Source organism: Procambarus clarkii, chromosome 22 (genome assembly GCF_040958095.1).
Source record: "Procambarus clarkii isolate CNS0578487 chromosome 22, FALCON_Pclarkii_2.0, whole genome shotgun sequence".
NCBI lineage: Eukaryota > Metazoa > Arthropoda > Malacostraca > Decapoda > Cambaridae > Procambarus > Procambarus clarkii.
Genome location: NC_091171.1, coordinates 39,540,066 through 39,560,837, shown reverse-complemented (window position 1 = coordinate 39,560,837; position 20,772 = coordinate 39,540,066). Strand labels below are relative to the sequence as shown.

The following is a 20,772-nucleotide window of genomic DNA, read 5'->3' as shown; positions in this document are numbered from 1 at the left end:
CTCTCTTTTGCCCCCTCCCCCCCTTCTCCTCCCCCAAGCTCCAGCCCTCCTCCCTTCTAGGACCATTAACTACTTGGTTTAGAGATGAACTGTTCCCTAATGTCCATAACGACCCCATTATACTTGAAGGCAGCTAATTGAAAAAAAAACAGTGTTTTATAGATCCAAATAATGGTGGTGTTTGTGGTGGTGGTGGTGGTGGTGGTGATGGTAGTGGTAGAGGTGGTGATAGATCGATTGCCAATGAGGCTTGCAGGAAAGAAAACATTGATTGTGACTTTGGACTATCTAATGCAATAGAAACATACAAACTAAAGAAATTAATTCAGATTTAGAGGAATTAAGAAATGCCCAGAGACCTGAAAGCTGCAGTATTAAAAGTTATGACAAGTTTTGTAATAATAGGTATTTGTATGGTCAGCACAGTAACCGAATCAGGCAATGTGATGTAGTAATTGCGCGAATTCGCCTTGGCTATAGACACATCTGGCAGGTTAGTGAGGCTGAGCCACTACCAGAATACTCAGATTGTAAACTCTGTGATAAACCTTTAATGCATTCACTAGAACACTATATTGATGAATGTGAAGTCGTAAAGGACTTTAGACCTCCTGGCCTATTGTACCACCAACTCTGTAACTATTTTATTGACTCAGGTGTTCTGGACGACATCCTAACAATTTACCCAAAATTTGCTTGTCCATAGATTGAAGAACAATTTTTATTTATATTACTTCTAAGCTGCATCACTTATGAACCCATCCCTGCCCTTGTGTGGCAGTGCACAATAGAAAGTTGTTTTCACATATCCATACATTAAAACATTGATTGTAACCATGATATATATGTGCTTCAGCCTACAGTTTAGACCTATTGTCTTATGTATGACCCTCTGTCCTGCGTGACAGTGAATACCACCATTATCCTCACTTTAATAAGACTTTATCGAAATCCTCAGATTAGGCAAAATTGAAATAAATTTTGTCAATAAAGATGTTAATAATAATAAGGTAATAGTCGTGGTGATATTGGGGGAGATGATGGTCTTGGTGGTGCTGGTACAACAGATGATGGTAATACCGGTAGAAAATGGTGGTAGTGGTAGTGGTGGTGGTGGTGGTGGTGGTGGTGGTAATGTTGATAGAGATGGTGGGGGATAATGATAGTGGCGACAGTGACTAATGATGGTGATGGTGGTGGTGAGGATGAAGATGAACCGATCAAGATCATGTCTATAATGATGACTTACGTTACAGCCGGTCTATGAGAAAGGGCTCAACCTTAGTAAAGGTCAAGATAAGAAAAGATTTATTGGAGGAGGAGGAGGAGGAGGAGAAGGAAGAGGCGATTAAACGAGTCACTGGTTCAAAGTGTCACATATTCAGTCTACCTGTCCCCCCCTTGCGAATCACCGAAGAGATTACCGTTCCACAGGAGACTCGATGCGGAGAGCCCGTGGCCGGGTCAGCGAGATCGTTCGATAGACCAAGGGTATAACGAAAAACGAGGGAAGATGAGACGAACTGGCTCGTAGGAACATTATATTCCTACTCTTCGTAGCCTTCATAGATCTAATGAAGACCTTCGACCTCGTCAACAGGGATGACCTTTTCAAGATCCTCCCCAAGATCGGATGCCCACCTTGGCTCCTTACATGTTAGTGAACTAGAATCACCAGCATGTACACTGATGTTTCATGTTTCAGCATGTATGCTGAAACAGAGACGAATGTGCTGGCTCGGATGTGCGAATGTGCGAATGGGTTACGGCAGGATCCCCAAGGATCTCCTGTACGGAGAGCTGATGCAGGGAAAGCGTCCAACAGGCAAGCCCCAGCTAAGGTACAAAGACGTATGCAAGAGGGGCCTGAAAGCCATGGATGTCGATCTTCCTATATGGGAGACACTGGCTGCAGACCGTTCAGCCTGGAGGCAGTCTGTTCAAAGAGGTCTCTCCAAGTTCGAGGAGTCACTTGCCAAGGAATCGGAGGTAAAGAGACAGAAGGAAAGCCGGTAGCCAGGAAGACAGACCAGAATCGGACTTCGTTTGTGCTCTGTGTGGGATGGACTGCCACTCTCGGATTGGCCTCATCAGTCACACCAGACGCTGCTCCAGGATTGACAACCAGAGCGCAACTCCATAGTCTCCCGAGACTGAAGGATGCCTACTACTATTGTCTTCCAGGTACTCAGGTACAGGTACAGGTACTCTTGAGAGAGCTCTATCAACATCTTGGGCCCAAGGCTGTTCAACACGCTTCAACTACACATAAGGGGCATACCTGGCCGACTTCAGTGTTCAAGAGAACTGGATAAGCATCTCCAAAGAATACCTGATCAACCAGGCTGTGATTCATACGCCAGGCTGCGAGCAGCTGCGTCAAACAGCCTGGTTGACCAGTCCAGCAGCGAGGAAGCCTGGTCGACGACCGGGCCGCGGGGACGTTAAGCCCCGGAAACACTTCAAGGTAACTTCAAGGTAATTTCCTACTAACCTACCATCCTCTACCTGAGGAAGCACCTACCTGAGGGAGGCGAGGATGATGAAGGAGATGACGAGGGTGGCCAGGGAGACGCTGTACCCCACCATAGACACCTGCTTCAGCGACGGCAGGAATTCCTGTAAGAGGTTAACCATATTTTAGAACCCAGGAGAGGTACAGACACAACCCTGCTGGCACCACACACAGGCTTCACACACAACATGCTGGCACCACACACAGGCTTCACACACAACATGCTGGCACCACACACAGGCTTCACACACAACATGCTGGCACCACACACAGGCTTCACACACAACATGCTGGCACCACACACAGGCTTCACACACAACATGCTGGCACCACACACAGGCTTCACACACAACATGCTGGCACCACACACAGGCTTCACACACAACATGCTGGCACCACACACAGGCTTCACACACAACATGCTGGCACCACACACAGGCTTCACACACAACATGCTGGCACCACACACAGGCTTCACACACAACATGCTGGCACCACACACAGGCTTCACACACACACACACACACACACACACACACACACACACACACACACACACACACAGTATCAAAGCCCTATACGACAAAGAGTACTGGGAAGACGGGACACCACGAGCGTAGCTCCTGTAACTGCCCCAAGGTAATGACACTCAGGCAATTAGCCCAGACCCACAGCACGAGGCTGACGTACCATAATGACGCTGAAGGTGATGGTGACGTTAGTGGGGGTGCCAGGCCCCAGGCAGGGGGTGTAGTTGGTCCACCCCAGCTCCGGGTCTCCACCGACCCACGACCCGTTCTCTCCACACCGTCGCGACGCGTGAGCCTGTGTGTGAGAGTGAGAGAGTGAGAGAGAGAGAGAGAGAGAGAGAGAGAGAGAGAGAGAGAGAGAGAGAGAGAGAGAGAGAGAGAGAGAGAGAGAGAGAGAGAGAGAGATACACTTCATTTAAAGGATATTTCAGGCAGTAAAGCCAATCGTTAAGTGTAGACTAAATACATACCATTACATACTCCCTAAATACATTACACTTCCATTAACAGGCTGAATATCTCACACTACCATTAAATAAGGGGCTAAATACCTTCCACACCCACAATAATGGGCTACAACACCATCCAACCATTAAATATGAGCTCAACCACCTGGTACTACTAACAAATATGGTCTAACTATCTTCTACTACCATGATAATGAGATAAATACTATCTACTACACCTATATACGGGCTGAGTCTCATTTAATTAGACTAACAAATTAATTCGCTGCCTCCTACGTCCGATAAATGGTGGTTGAATCCTGGAACAATGGAATAATTCCATTGGATGCATTGAACAACTGTAATTGGGCTGGTTGAATTGTACAATAACTATTTAACCCACTGTGGAGCCAATATAACTCACTGTGAATCCATTTGGGATAATTGTACCGCTAACGACCCGAAGATAATGGCCCACAAGGTAATTAGGTTAACATGTGTAATGATGCTAATATATTGCCATAAGCTAAACAAACAAATTAAATGAACAAATTATGAACGGGCACGGCGGTTAGTCCCTCTACACTCGAAAGGTGTCAGGGGCGACTCCTTTCACCTGCTGCGTCTGTTCACCCAGCAGTTAATAGGTCCCCCAGGAGTTAGGGAACTGTTGTGTGGGGGTTGTAACGGAAAACCAAAAATAATTCAGCTGTTAATTGGGTAATTATTCTAATGATGGTGACTTATTATCATCCGGGGATGATGGTGAGTGTATTAATCACCTGAAGATGATTGTGACAGAATTAATCATGTGGGGGTTGTTCCAACACTTTCCCGACCGACGACCCTCAAAACTCTGTTTAAAACAACATGCTCTAAAACAATTCACGAAGCAGTTACGCAAGCACTTACGAACCTGTCCATCTTTCCTCAATCTTTGACGGCTTTGGTTACATTGATTAAACAGTTTACAAGCATGAAAACTTGCCAATCAACTGTTGTTATTGTTATAAACAGCCTCCTGGTGCTTCGGAGCTCATTAACTGTTTAATAATTGTAAACAAAGCCGCCAAAGATTGAGGAAAAGATGTACAGGTTCGTAAGTGCTTTCGTGAATCTGGTCCCTGGGATATTCTTAATTAAAGAGCCTCAAACCCGTCTGAGGATCACATGAACATATAGCAGTTTACTCCAATGAATACTCCCAGGCAGTCTACCTAGATGTACAACAAACCCGTCTGAGGATCACATGAACATATAGCAGTTTACTCCAATGAATACTCCCAGGCAGTCTACCTAGATGTTCAACAAACCCGTCTGAGGATCACATGAACATATAACAGTTTACTCCAATGAATATTCCCAGGCAGTCTACCTAGATGTACAACAATTTCAACAATCATGTATAACCTCCACTTTAGCTAAAAAAGGTGGTTTGTTATACCATAACCTCTGTAGCTATGGAATCCAAAGGTTATAATATAACCTTTGTTATGATTCCATAACCAGAGGATAGCAGCATAGTTGCCAAGATTAACTACACGATAAATTCAGCTTTAGACAATAGCCAGGTTCGATGCTTTGCTTGAAATGACAAATCAACAAAAATAAATATTAATAGCCTAGCCTCAATAAATTTAAATTATTTCATTTATACGAGGAGCTGCCTCGTATGGGCCAATAGGCCTTCTGCAGTCACCTTTGTTCTTATGTTCTTAATTCTCTGAGTATAATATTATTTCAAATATAGTCAGAAATAAACAATATATTAAATCCTTAACCACGACCGTTTTGTAGGGGTTAAAACTAACCCCCTTTGTCCCCCCCGGAGCTCTAGGGCCAGATTCACGAAAGAACTTACGCAAGCACTTACGAACGTGTACATCTTTCCTCAATCTTTGACTGCTTTGGTTACATTTATTAAACAGTTTACAAGCATGAAAACTTCCCATTCAACTGTTGTTATTGTTATAAGCAGCCTCCTGGTGCTTCGGAGCTCATTAGCTGTTTAATAATTGGAAACAAAGCCGCCAAAGATTGAGAAAAGATGTACAGGCTCGTAAGTGCTTGCGTAAGTGCTTTCGTGAATCTGGCCCCTGGAAAGAACGGTGTTAATGGCCCCCACAATTATATTAACCAAACGTCAAATTAATAACAAATATGGAAATGCCTCCAACTATCTTTTGTTAGTTGAGACTGAGTGGCCAGTCAACTGTTTGAGAGTTGGACGCCATTGTTTGTCCGAAACGCTATGTGTATGTGGCTTTAGGTATTGTATGTACTAGCTCTATCTATAAATCCAACATTATAATTGCTCTATCTATAAATCCAACATTATAATTGCTCTATCTATAAATCCAACATTATAATCCAACATTGTATAATTATAATTGAATCATCTATGTATGTACTTTTACCCCGAATAAAAATTTGAATTTGAATTTGAATTGTTTTCTTGCGGGAGCCATGTGGCGGCCCGTCGGGCGTGCCAGTTAATCCTTGTCGCAGTTATTTGCCTCAATATTAATGTCTGTTGCGAGTCTTCCACTAACTTCAAATACTCCTACAGACGTTCCTGTAACCATCACTTGATAGTTTAATGATAAAGAAAGCGACTAATAGTCAGTAATTCCGGAGTAGAAGCAGTGTATCACTCCGACGTGGTCAGGTTGGCAACAGTGGCCAGTACCGAGTCCAGCGCGCCAACTTCTAATCAAGCGAGAGTTCAAGCGACGGTTGGTATAACTTATTTAATTATTTATTGATCACTAATATACTTATTAACTGAAAATCAATACCGTAACTCTAGCTTAAGGTATATTTCATAAGCAATAATTAATATTCCTGATTTTTATTTTAAATCAAACGAGAGTCATTGTTATTGGCGTCGCAAGATGGCGTAGCCTGAACGCCATAATCATCTGGGGGTGATGATGAGTATATTAATCATCTGGAAATGATGGCGGTGAAGCATTGATCATCAGAAGATGACGGTGAATGTATTAATCATCTGGGATGATTATAAAAAGATTCATCATCTGTGGATGATAGTGATATATTAAGATGTAATAATCATCTGGGATGCTTGTTAAAAAAGCCTAATCATCTGGGGATAATTGTGATGTATTAATCATCTGAAAATGACGGCCTGTTAATCATTTGTGGATGATTGTGAGAGAATTAATCATCTGGGAGGATGATAGTGCGTATATTCCATAATTTAAAAAATGAGTTTTAATAATTATCTAAATTTAATTATTAACTGCATTATTATTATTATTAATATTATTATTGTTAAAAATAATAATATTATTATTAATATTATTATTATTATTATTATTATTATTATTATTATTATTTTAGGTTAATTTCTATATACTATTAACCCCGATAGCCTAGTGCTGCCTTGTTCCTCCTGGGACAAATATTATAACGTTTCCAGGAGGGTAAACAAATAATTTTTTTTCCCTAGGATGAGAAGTACAATGTTTCTCGGGGGAAATTCATCCTGGGATAAAAACGTATACCAAATTATGGCAGATCCAATACACATTTTTTTCCGTGGGATGAACGACCAAGAAGAGGAAGGGAGTAGAGGAGAAATAGTGTTACGGGCGTCACGAGTAGTGTTACGGGCGTCACGAGTAGTGTTACAGGGGGGTCACGAATAGTGTTACGGGCGTCACGAGTAGTGTTACGGGCGTCACGAATAGTGTTACGGGCGTCACTAGTAGTGTTACGGGCGTCACGAGTAGTGTTACAGGCATCCCGTCACGTTCTTCCTATCCACTACAACCATTTCCAGTGCAGTCAAAATTGCTTTGTTCGAAATGGTGACAAATGAGAGGAGAGAGAGAGAGAGAGAGAGAGAGAGAGAGAGAGAGAGAGAGAGAGAGAGAGAGAGAGAGAGAGAGAGAGAGAGAGAGAGAGAGAGAGAAATACCCTTCTAATGTGCTATTTCCACACCATCAACGTATCAAAAATCCTCAAAATCAATGACGAACCTTAGAGGAACCTTATATTGATCTTTCCATATTCCTCAACCCTCGAATTTGAGTCAAACGAGTCGAGGTAATTAGATGTCATCTCCCGGATGATGCGGATGACATCTTAGGAAGAAGTGGATGACAGAGGTGGATGCTGGACCTTTTGGTAACGCAAAATCATCCTTGCGTCATCAGCTAGGTCCACCGGAGACCTTGTTGGGGACGCAAACTAGGTCTTTAAGTCTCAGCTTCGTGCCAATTAGCGTGAGAAGGGGGGTCTCATTTTTTTGTCAGGTCCTGGTTCAAATCCCCCGATGTTTTAGATGAATGAAATATTAATTTAATATCTATCTATCTATCTATCTATTTATCTATTTATCTATCTATCTATCTATCTATCTATCTATCTATCTATCTATCTATCTATCTATCTATCTGTCTATTTATCTGTCTATCTATCTATCTATCAATCTATCTATTTTTATTTCAGGGCACAGATCAATATGTAGGGAAGAGAGGAGGCAGCAATTAGAGAGACGAGCCATAGAGACACAGTTTAACACGTGGAAGGGACATGTGGAAGGGGGGGGGGAAGGGATGGGATGAGGGGGTTGCCCATCAACCACATAGCTGGCACACACCTGCAGTGCTCTCTACAACCACCATTACAACAACCACAATCACACAACCACAATTATGCCCAAGATACCATCCCCCTCATTTGAGGGGTCAGTGAAGCAACTATAGTGTCCTCCCTACACCACAGTCACTGAAGCAATCAGGGGCCAGATTCACGAACCAGTTACGCAAGTACTTACGAACCTGTCCATCTTTTCTCAATCTTTGGCGGCTTTGTTTACAATTATTAAACAGTTAATGAGCTCCGAAGCACCAGGAGGCTGTTTATAACAATAACAACAGTTGATTGGCAAGTTTTCATGCTTGTAAACTGTTTAATAAATGTAACCAAAGCCGTCAAAGATTGAGGAAAGATGTACACGTTCGTAAGTACTTGCGTAACTGCTTCGTGAATCTGGCCCATAGGCTGTTAACCACACACACGTCTCCAATCACCACTACAACCACTGAAGAACCACCGGTTGTCCCAACCCAAACACCAATCTTAACGTTGTTGTTTAAGATTTGCTACTCGGAACAAAAGGACCAAGTAGCACGGTCTATGGTGAGCCCGTAAACTGCCTTACCAATCTTAACAAACCTGCCACCTCACAGCCTCCTAGTGATGAGGATAGCGCCATCACCCACTCACGTTGCGTGGAAAATTGAGACCCGGGTTCGAATCCTGGGCATGGGGTTACAACTGGGCGGCTTTACGTCTCGCCCGAGGTCACTAAAAGCTGATTGTGCCATTCGTCTGAACTATGATGAGAAGCACTTCGCTGGGTTTTGGAGGAAGGGGGGGGGGGGGGCTGCAATTATATATATTCACTTACGTATATATTTAATTAGTTGTTCTATAGTTTTTACTTCAAGAAGATAACAGATACAGTTGGGTAGCAACTCTTAATGCCAAAAACTATTTCAGTACACACACACACACACACACACACACACACACACACACACACACACACACACACACACACACACACACACACACACACACACGGAGACAACGAGTCTGTGTGAGGGGTGAGGTCTCAGATTGGCGAGACGTCACAAGTGGAGTCCCGCAGGGGTCAGTCCTTGGACCTATACTGTTTCTGGTATATGTAAATGATCTCCCAGAGGGTATAGATTCGTTCCTCTCAATGTTTGCCGACGATGCAAAAATTATGAGGAGGATTGAAACAGAGGATGATAGTAGGAGGCTACAAGATGACCTGGATAGACTGAGTGAATGGTCCAACAAATGGCTGTTGAAGTTCAACCCGAGTAAATGCAAAGTAATGAAACTAGGCAGTGGAAACAGGAGGCCAGGCACAGGATACAGAATAGGAGATGAAGTACTTAATGAAACAGACAGAGAGAAAGATCTAGGAGTTGATATCACACCAAACCTGTCTCCTGAAGCCCACATAAAGAGAATAACGTCTGCGGCATATGCGAGGCTGGCTAACATCAGAACGGCGTTCAGGAACCTGTGTAAGGAATCATTCAGAATCTTGTACACCACATATGTAAGACCAATCCTGGAGTATGCGGCCCCAGCATGGAGCCCGTACCTTGTCAAGCACAAGACGAAGCTGGAAAAAGTCCAAAGGTATGCTACTAGACTAGTCCCAGAACTAAGAGGCATGAGTTATGAGGAAAGGCTGCGGGAAATGCACCTCACGACACTGGAAGACAGAAGAGTAAGGGGGGACATGATCACAACCTACAAAATCCTCAGGGGAATCGACCGGGTAAACAAGGATGAACTTTTCAACACTGGTGGGACGCGAACAAGGGGACACAGGTGGAAGCTGAGTACCCAAATGAGCCACAGAGACGTTAGAAAGAACTTTTTCAGTGTCAGAGTAGTTAGCAAATGGAATGCATTAGGAAGTGATGTGGTGGAGGCTGACTCCATTCACAGTTTCAAATGTAGATATGATAGAGCCCAATAGGCTCAGGAATCTGTACACCAGTTGATTGACGGTTGAGAGGCGGGACCAAAGAGCCAGAGCTCAACTCCCGCAAGCACAATTAGGTGAGTACAATTAGGTGAGTACACACACACACACACACAGAGCCCGATAGGCTCAGGAATCTGTACACCTGTTGATTGACGGTTGAGAGGCGGGACCAAAGAGCCAGAGCTCAACCCCCGCAAACACAACTAGGTGACAACTAGGTGAGTACACACACACACACACACACTGTGATGTGGCAGAGGGCATCCTGACCCCTTCCAATTATATAGTGGTAATGGCTAGGCACTTTCTCCAGATAGTCCCCTTCCCTTGTCAGTGGCTTCAACAGTACTTCCGTTCCTTCCTTTAGTAACCAGTGCCCGTGATCCTCGTCTTCCAGGGCCTCGGTAACCTCTGCCTCTAAGTCATCAATTCTCACTCCTGGAAATGCCTTCGAATCCGATTTTGAAAACCAGGACTTTTTTGTTGAGTTGAAACTTTATAGTCTCTATTCGTTCTATATTGCTTTCCTCAGTTCGATAACAAAACGTTCTATATCTTCTATACCGCTCTTCTATATTCACACGGCTTCTCTGCTTCACATCTGATTCTAATATATTCATTTATTGCTTAAATTATTATTTCCCTGTAGTATGGTCAATGTTTTTTGTCCAGGTGTTCCTATATCTTCTTTATCTTTGCTTATCTTATCTTCTGCCACCTTTTGTTCACACACAAGGATTGTTCATGTGTTCTCACCTAGTTATGCTTGCGGAGGTGAAGTTTCGGCTCTTTTGTCCCTTCTCTCAACTGTCAATCAACTAGGGATTGACAGTTCAGATTCTCCTCCCTGTGTGTGTGTGTGTGTGTGTGTGTGTGTGTGTGTGTGTGTGTGTGTGTGTGTGTGTGTGTGTGTGTGTGTGTGTGTGTGAGTGTGTGTGTGTGAGTGTGTGTGTGTGTGTGTGTGTGTGTGTGTGTGTGTGTGTGTGTGTGTGTGTGTGTGTGTGTGTGTGTGTGTGAGTGTGTGTGTGTGTAATGAAATAATCAGTGGTAATTACACACTAAGCTTCAAAGTAATCCTTTCATATTCCGGTCAGGGTGAAGCCTGCAGGTGGGAGAGCTTCAGGACTTCAGGACGTCAGAAGACATTTAATTGAGTCAGCTTCAAGAGTTAAGAGCTTCAAGAGGAAGCGTTTCAGCCGTGAGAGATTCAAGTTGGAGAGCTTTATAAATAAGAGCTTCACGAAAGAAACTTCAAAACTAAGAGTTTCATATGTGAACTCTTAAGACAGCTTCAGGGGTAGAGAATTTTAAGACTTAGAGCTTCAGAATATAAGAGCTTCGGGGAGAAAATATTCAGAGAAATTCTTCAGGAAAGAAAGTTGTAAGATATAGAGTTTAGGGTGACAGTCTGGATGGAAAGCTTCATTCTCTACTTCGTCTCCTCCCTCCATCACTTTCTCCATCTCGATTCCATCTAATTCCCTCTAACACCTTCCCTCTCTACCTCAATGGCCACTATTTCTCTATTCTTCCTTCTCTACTAATTTTTATCCATCACAGTCATCTTACTTCCCTCTATCCCTTCTATTTCTCTTTTGTTTCCTTCAATATCTCATTTTCCCTCCCTTCTCCCCATTTTTCCCTTCCTCCTCCGATCATTCCCCTTCCTTATCTCCCCTTTTCTTTCCTTCTTTCTTCTATTTCTTCCTTCTTCTCTCCATTTTTCACCGGGAAAATAGTGCCACAAACTGCCAACATTTCTTCATCTTAAGAATTAACGACAACCTTATGGGTAAGGGAAAGGGTAAGGGAGAGGGTAAGGGAGAAGGGAAGGTGGGGAGGGGAAAGGTAGGGAGATTTGTGCTAGGTAAGGGGGAACCTTCTTCAAGTGTGGGGAAACTTCCCCACATTTTTATTTGGTTTATCGGTGAGAGAAAATTACAATTGTACAGTCCACGCTCTAAAGTAATAATTTAGTAGCAAATTAAATGTGATTTACGTAATAAACGGATAAATAGTAATAATTAAAATAATAAAAATAACACTTGTCATACAGGATCTGTGTCACATATGACCCCTGTCATACAGGATCTGTGTCATATATGTCCCTTGTCATACAGGATCTGTGTCACATATGTCCCTTGTCATACAGGATCTGTGTCACATATGACCCCTGTCATACAGGATCTGTGTCATATATGACCCCTGTCATACAGGATCTGTGTCATATATGTCCCTTGTCATACAGGATCTGGGTCACATATGACCCCTGTCATACAGGATCTGGGTCACATATGTCCCTTGTCATACAGGATCTGTGTCATATATGTCCCTTGTCATACAGGATCTGTGTCACATATGTCCCTTGTCATACAGGATCTGTGTCACATATGACCCCTGTCATACAGGATCTGTGTCATATATGACCCCTGTCATACAGGATCTGTGTCATATATGTCCCTTGTCATACAGGATCTGGGTCACATATGACCCCTGTCATACAGGATCTGGGTCACATATGTCCCTTGTCATACAGGATCTGTGTCATATATGACCCCTGTCATACAGGATCTGTGTCATATATGTCCCCTGTCATACAGGATCTGTGTCATATATGACCCCTGTCATACAGGATCTGTGTCATATATGTCCCTTGTCATACAGGATCTGTGTCACATATGACCCCTGTCATACAGGATCTGTGTCATATATGTCCCTTGTCATACAGGATCTGTGTCACATATGTCCCTTGTCATACAGGATCTGTGTCACATATGACCCCTGTCATACAGGATCTGTGTCATATATGTCCCTTGTCATACAGGATCTGTGTCACATATGTCCCTTGTCATACAGGATCTGTGTCACATATGACCCCTGTCATACAGGATCTGTGTCAAATATGACCCCTGTCATACAGGATCTGTGTCATATATGTCCCTTGTCATACAGGATCTGTGTCACATATGTCCCTTGTCATACAGGATCTGTGTCACATATGACCCCTGTCATACAGGATCTGTGTCATATATGACCCCTGTCATACAGGATCTGTGTCATATATGTCCCTTGTCATACAGGATCTGGGTCACATATGACCCCTGTCATACAGGATCTGTGTCACATATGTCCCTTGTCATACAGGATCTGTGTCATATATGTCCCTTGTCATACAGGATCTGTGTCACATATGTCCCTTGTCATACAGGATCTGTGTCATATATGTCCCTTGTCATACAGGATCTGTGTCACATATGTCCCTTGTCATACAGGATCTGTGTCACATATGTCCCTTGTCATACAGGATCTGTGTCACATATGTCCCTTGTCATACAGGATCTGTGTCATATATGTCCCTTGTCATACAGGATCTGTGTCACATATGTCCCTTGTCATACAGGATCTGTGTCATATATGTCCCTTGTCATATAGGATCTGTGTCACATATATCCCTTGTCATACAGGATCTGTGTCACATATGTCCCTTGTCATACAGGATCTGTGTCACATATGTCCCTTGTCATACAGGATCTGTGTCATATATGACCCCTGTCATATCTGATCCCAATTCTTTGGCCATCCACTTAAACTGGTCAGTAGAGCACCGACCTCACTTCTTACAAAGTCTGAGTTCAATCCCCGATGATTCAAGTGATCGGACACAATCCCTTCCCTCCATCTTCATAACCCAGTTCCTATCCAGTCCTCCCATCCCTTCCAGGTGTGTGGACTACCCCCAACGCTGACCGTAAAGAACCAGGAGCCCCGAGCCGTGAGACGCAGGACGGGCGGTAGTGGAGGGGATAGAAGATAGACTAACCTCAGCGATGATGCCGGGCACGTAGTGGGGGCAGGGCAGGGTGATAGTGGTGTTGGCGGTGGTGGGCGCCCAACACAGCATCTGGTCCCATACCCGCGGGCAACGCAACTCTGTAATGGATACACACATAGACACGCATTTAGTCAGTGGAGAGTGGGATGGACACATGTTTAGAAAAAGAGAGAGATAATAGATATATATAGCACCTCAGGAACCTGTACACCTGTTGATTGATGGTTGAGAGGCGGGACCAAAGAGCCAGAGCTCAACCCCCGCAAACACAAAACACAACTAGGTGAGTACACACACACACACACACACACACACACACACACACACACTCACACACACACACACACACACATATATATATATATATATATATATATATATATATATATATATATATATATATATATATATATATATATATATATATATATATATATATATATATATATATATATACCCACACACAAGATAGACATTGATCCATTAGGAGAGAGAGAGAGAGAGAGAGAGAGAGAGAGAGAGAGAGAGAGAGAGAGAGAGAGAGAGAGAGAGAGAGAGAGAGAGAGAGAGAGAGAGAGAGAGAGGAGGGTGAGGCTGTGGCGAAAGTATATAAAATAAATGCCAGAATTATATAGATTATCATATTACATAAATCTGAGAATAAATTTCATTGGTATCAAGGATAATGAGCAATGAATAACTTCCTAAATCGATATTATGCAATTCAATACTGAAAAAAGGTCAATAATGATCATATATATATGAAAATTATAAAATAAAAATATATAGCACTTAACCACTGAAGGTGATTAAGATGTTTTTACAAGCTCAGGTTATATAGTTACTTCACATACATTGTATAATAGATGTATTAAATAGTCAATCTTGGGTACAAGTCCAATATATCATGAAGTGTTCCAGGATTCATATAGCAGTTACAGAGTTCAGCATACCTCAGCCCAGGAGGGCGAAAGTCAGTCAGTATGGGATATACTATAATATACTGTTCAAGGGAGTGCATGCTTTCTCTTTCACCAAGTTGACACATGGTGTATCCGACACTTTCACCAAGTTGACACATGGTGTATTTGACACTTTCACCAAGTTGACACATGGTGTATTTGACACTTTCACAAAGTTGACACATGGTGTATCCGACACTTTCACAAAGTTGACACATGGTGTATCCGACACTTTCACAAAGTTGATACATGGTGTATTCGACACTTTCACAAAGTTGACACATTGTGTACTCGACATTTGGGTTTTGAGAAAGCTGCCAGATACGTCTATATCCCAGACGTATTCTGGCCACTATAACATCACATTGCCGAATTCTTGCTCTATTAGTTCCATATATAACTGCCTCCTCATGATATCATAACACGAGAGTGAATATACAGGATGGTTATAGGGTCATACAGAAGGTAAAGAAGTCTACGGTACCATTCATCCCAGTTTCACTTACTTCACGTATTCACCTATCTTGAGGTTATCTTGAGATGATTTCGGGGCTTTAGTGTCCCCGCGGCCCGGTCCTCGACCAGGCCTCCACCCCCAGGAAGCAGCCCGTGACAGCTGACTAACTCCCAGGTACCTATTTACTGCTAGGTAACAGGGGCATTTAGGGTGAAAGAAACTTTGCCCATTTGTTTCTGCCTCGTGCGGGAATCGAACCCGCGCCACAGAATTACGAGTCCTGCGCGCTATCCACCAGGCTACGAGGCCCCAATACCTAGTTGTATTCATCAAGTTGTGCTTGCCAGCCAAGTTTCAATCAATTTTTTTTCACACACACACACATCCAGGAAGCAGCCCGTAACCGCTGTCTAACTCCCAGGTACCTATTTAGTGCTAGGTAACAAGGGCATCTGGGTGAAAGAAACTGCCTATTTTTGTTTTTCGCCGGCGCCGGGAATCGAACCCGGGACACAGGATTACGTGTCCAGCGTGCTATCCACACAGCCACCGGCGCCCCCTAAATGTGTTGCAGTGTGTGTGTGTGTGTCTGTATGTGTGCGCGTGGGAGTATAGCACAATGTAAACATCCGAATCTTGGAACATATGTTTATCATCTCCACTACACAGATGAGTATTTAGGTAATGAATCACTATGTCAGCTACATGAGTCAACATATTCATTACCACGTCAACATCTTACCTACACGAGGCGACATCTTAAACCATACAAGCATCTCATATTTGCCTATCCTTCTCGCTTTCCCTTCTTCTCATTACTTCCCTCCCATCATTTCTTCCCCTCCCCCCTCTTTACCCATCCCTTCCAACCCTCCCTCCTCCCTCTCACTTAATTCCCTCCCCCTTCCCATCTCCATCCCTTGCCTCATTCTTTTCCCTACCCTCTCCAAACGCTCATCTCACACACTCTCTCCTGCTCCTTTCCATCAATCTCCCTCTCTCTCTCAATCTCATCTTCTCTTCCTCTCAATCTCAATCCCCTACCTCCCTCCCTCCCTGCCGCGGGCGGAGGTGCCAAGGAGGTTCGAATATCACGCTTAAAAGCAATTTTTCCCACCTGAGAGAATCGAATCTAGTAATTGCCTTTGTTGACGACACCTCAGGCACAAAAGTGTAAGGGATAGTAGAAGCAGGATAGACGAGTCGACGATGATTTGAGGAGGTGGGAAGGAGTTGATAATGACTGGAGGAGGGAGACAGAGAGAGAGAGAGAGAGAGAGAGAGAGAGAGAGAGAGAGAGAGAGAGAGAGAGAGAGAGAGAGAGAGAGAGAGAGAGAGAGAGAGAGAGAGAGAGAGAGAGAGACAGAGAGAGAGAGAGAGACAGAGAGAGAGAGAGAGAGAGAGAGAGAGAGAGAGAGAGAGAGAGACAGAGAGACAGAGAGAGGAACAAAATAAATATTTTACATTGAATGGAATAAATCATGTCACCGTAAAGTTTGGAACGGAATTAATACTTTAGCAGTGTCCGGCCCCGAGTGCACCGGTGCCTCCACTGCCTCTACAATCACCACCCGCCACTACCACAATCACCAGCCACCACTACCACAATCACCAGCCACCACTACCACAACCACCAGCCACCACTACTACCACAGTCACCAACCACCACTTCCATAAATAGCCATCATTTAAATGAGCAAAATTTCTAATTTTTCTCATTGTACAATAATGTCAAAACAGTAAGGTATATTGTACATAAAAGTCGTCGTGTGGGAGAATATCTGCCAGGCTTTTTGTTCTCACTTTTGTACCTGCTCTTTTGTTCTTCATTGTGGTGACGTCATAGACTCCTTATTTAATTGTATTAGAGTTTTTGTTCAATTTTTTTTCAGCCGAAATGGAGGCTTTTGGGGGTATATGTCACGTTTGTTAAACGGGTGTTTGTGTGCTGTGTGTGTGTTTGTGTGTGTTTATGTGTGTGTACTCACCTAGTTGTGCTTGCGGGGGTTGAGCTTTGGCTCCTTGGTCCCGCCTCTCAACTGTCAATCAACAGGTGTACAGATTCCTGAGCCTATTGGGCTCTGTCATATCTACATTTGAAACTGTGTATGGAGTCAGCCTCCACCACATCACTGCCTAATGCATTCCATTTGTCAACCACTCTGACACTAAAAAAGTTCTTTCTAATATCTCTGTGGCTCATTTGGGCACTCAGTTTCCACCTGTGTCCCCTTGTGCGTGTGCCCCTTGTGTTAAACAGCCTGTCTTTATCAACCCTGTCGATTCCCTTGAGAATCTTGAATGTGGTGATCATGTCCCCCCTAACTCTTCTGTCTTCCAACGAAGTGAGGTTTAATTCCCGTAGTCTCTCCTTGTAGCTCATACCTCTCAGCTCGGGTACTAGTCTGGTGGCAAACCTTTGAACCTTTTCCAGTTTAGTCTTATCCTTGACTAGATATGGACTCCATGCTGGGGCTGCATACTCCAGGATTGGTCTGACATATGTGGTATATAATGTTCTGAAAGATTCCTTACACACCTTAGGGGGACAGGCTGTTTTATCGTCCGCATTTGTATGTGCTTTGTGGTACCAATATGTGGTTTTGAGAAGCGTGTATGTGTTCTCTCCACACATTGGTGAGTGACTGGGAGCCGGGGGCAAAGAACTGAAGCTCAACTCACACACACACATGATTACAAATTCTCATTATAATCAACCAAAAAAACATTATTGTCATCCTCTTTCACTATCACCACCATCAGTACCACCACCACCATCACCACCATCACCACCACCACCACCACCACCACCATCACCACCACCACCACCACCATCACCACCACCACCACCACCACCATCACCACCACCACCACCACCACCATCACCACCACCACCACCACCACCATCACCACCACCACCACCACCACCACCACCATCACCACCACCACCACCATCACCACCACCACCATCACCACCACCACCACCACCACCATCATCACCACCACCACCATCACCACCACCACCACCACCACCACCATCACCACCACCACCACCACCACCACCACCACCACCACCACCACCATCACCACCACCACCACCCCCCCCCCCCCCCACCACCACCTCTCCCGGGACACTAAACCCATTTAATCTTTCTCAGTCTCCCAGGAAAAAATTTTTAAAAGCACATTTAGAGGATAATCTTCGCCCCTCTGAGATTTGTACTTGTTTGCGTTTTTTGTCAGCATCTGTGTTGTTAATTGTTAATTGTTTTGTTTGCGTTCGTTTGTTTCCAGATTTTCTTTTATCTATTCTTTCTCGCGAATTTTTTTTTCCTCGTTTATTTTCTTCCCGTCGTTAGTAATGTGTTATGTTGTGTGTTTATATGGGGGAAGGGAGCTGGCAGGAGAAAGCGTCAAGCCATTATACCTATATATCACTGGGAAGGGATTAGGATAAGGATTTGGGATGGGACGGGGGGGGGGACTCCCTTCCCACGAGAAGGGGGGAAGGAGGAGCCAGAGAGATACGGTAAGGGGGCGAGAAGTCGGACTGGCGAACAGTAACGAGTGGAGTACCTCAAGGATCGGTGCTGGGACCAATTTTATTTCTAATATATGTTAACGTCATGTTTATAGGAGTAGAGTCCTACATGTCGATGTTTGCGGATGACGCAAAGTTGATGAGAAGAGTTGAGACAGATGAGGATTGCAGGATCTTCCAAGAGGACTTGAACAGGTTGCAGAGATGGTCAGAGAAATGGCTACTGGAGTTCAACCCGAGCAAATGTAAAGTTATGGAAATGGGACTAAGTGATAGGAGACCAAAGGGACAGTACACAATGAAAGGGAACTGCCTACTTGTGTCGACGCGTGAAAGAGACCTGGGGGTGGACTTAACACCTAATCTATCTCCTGAAGCACATATAAATAGGATAACGACAGCAGCGTACTCTACACTGGCAAAAGTTAGAACATCATCGTTCTAACAAAAAGTTAGAACGTATAAAACATTCAGAGGGATTGACAGAGTGGACATAGACGAAATGTTCACACGTAATAGTAACAGAACGAGGGGACATGGGTGGAAGCTTGAAACTCATATGAGTCACAGAGATGTTAGGAAGTTTTCTTTTAGCGTGTGGGTAGTGAAAAAATAGAATGCACTTGGGGAACAGGTTGTGGAAGCAAACTCTATTCATAATTTTAAAACTAGATATGATAGGAAAATGGGACAGGAGTCATAGCTGTAAACCACCGATGGCTTCCAAGGCGGGATCCAAGAGTCAATGCTCGATCCTGCAAGCACAAATAGGTGAGTACACACACACGCACACACACACGCGCACACACACGCACACACACACACACACACACACACACCCATCTTCGACACAATAACACAAGGGCCGAAAACAATTTCTATGAGAGCACAAGCGTGACACTCTTCAAGATGAGAGGTTGTGTGTCCACTCCCAACACTGTCACTCCCAACACTGTCACTCCCAACACTGTCACTCCCAACACTGTCACTCCCAACACTGTCACTCCCAACACTGTCACTCCCAACACTGTCACTCCCAACACTGTCACTCCCAACACTGTCACTCCCAACACTGTCACTTGACACAATCATCTAACAGATTCCCTTAACATACACACATATCTTATGTCTAATAAATGCCCATATTCAACCCAACTAAATATGTCCCCAAAACCCGCTTAATTAACCCAACCAAACCCAACACGACCTAACCTAACCTGACCTAAGATAAGGCATCCAAGCCATTCGACACCAACATGACTTCGACAATCAGAAATCGACCGATTTTAGAACAATTTTGTGTACGATATGTTCATACTCTGTTTAACTGTACTGAAAATAAAGAATAACTTGGATTATAATTGAAAATAGAGTGACACAGTAGCCTAGTGCCAGATTCTTAGCTTTGTATTCTACTGACAGACTTAAAGGGCCCTAGTTAAATTTTAAATACCCTTACATAACCTAACTTTAAATAGCCTTACCTAACCTAACTTAATTTTTACGTAACGTATTGAATTTGTTTAATATCTCGGTAATTATGTCTCTTAGAAAATGTGATGAGACTGTTTACAATAGTCACCGAGGAAGTCGTAAAGAAAATGGCCCTGAAGTAAAACAATGGTTTTGTCAGACAAGCGACCATATCTGGTCGCCAGAACTGAGAGGTATGAGTTATGAGGAAAGGCTACGGGAGCTGAACCTCACACACGAAGAGTTAGGGGAGACATGATCACCGCCTACAAAATACTCGAGCAGGCTTATACGCTACATCTGGATAATATATGTCCAATCTCCCTGTTTAATTAAAACAAGTGTTTTATCGTTGCAATAACCGTGATAATACCTGTGCTGGGAGATTGCAATTATTTCACCTAAATTGTGCTTGCACTGGGAGGAGGGGGGGGGGGAGGAGGTGGTTGAG

At 43.7% G+C, this 20,772-nt stretch overlaps 1 protein-coding gene across 1 annotated transcript in view; it reads right to left on the bottom strand.

Annotated features, from left to right (window-relative positions):
- The window catches only part of LOC123760375 (parathyroid hormone/parathyroid hormone-related peptide receptor), a 177,133-nt gene that overhangs the window by 61,862 nt on the left and 94,499 nt on the right, over positions 1 to 20,772 (bottom strand). Inside the window, exons 4-6 of the mRNA XM_069328866.1 lie at positions 13,877 to 13,986; positions 3,206 to 3,340; positions 2,525 to 2,619 (exon numbers count right to left, since the gene is read on the bottom strand). Coding sequence (XP_069184967.1) covers positions 2,525 to 2,619; positions 3,206 to 3,340; positions 13,877 to 13,986 — 340 coding nt within the window. The remainder of the gene's footprint in view (positions 1 to 2,524; positions 2,620 to 3,205; positions 3,341 to 13,876; positions 13,987 to 20,772) is intronic.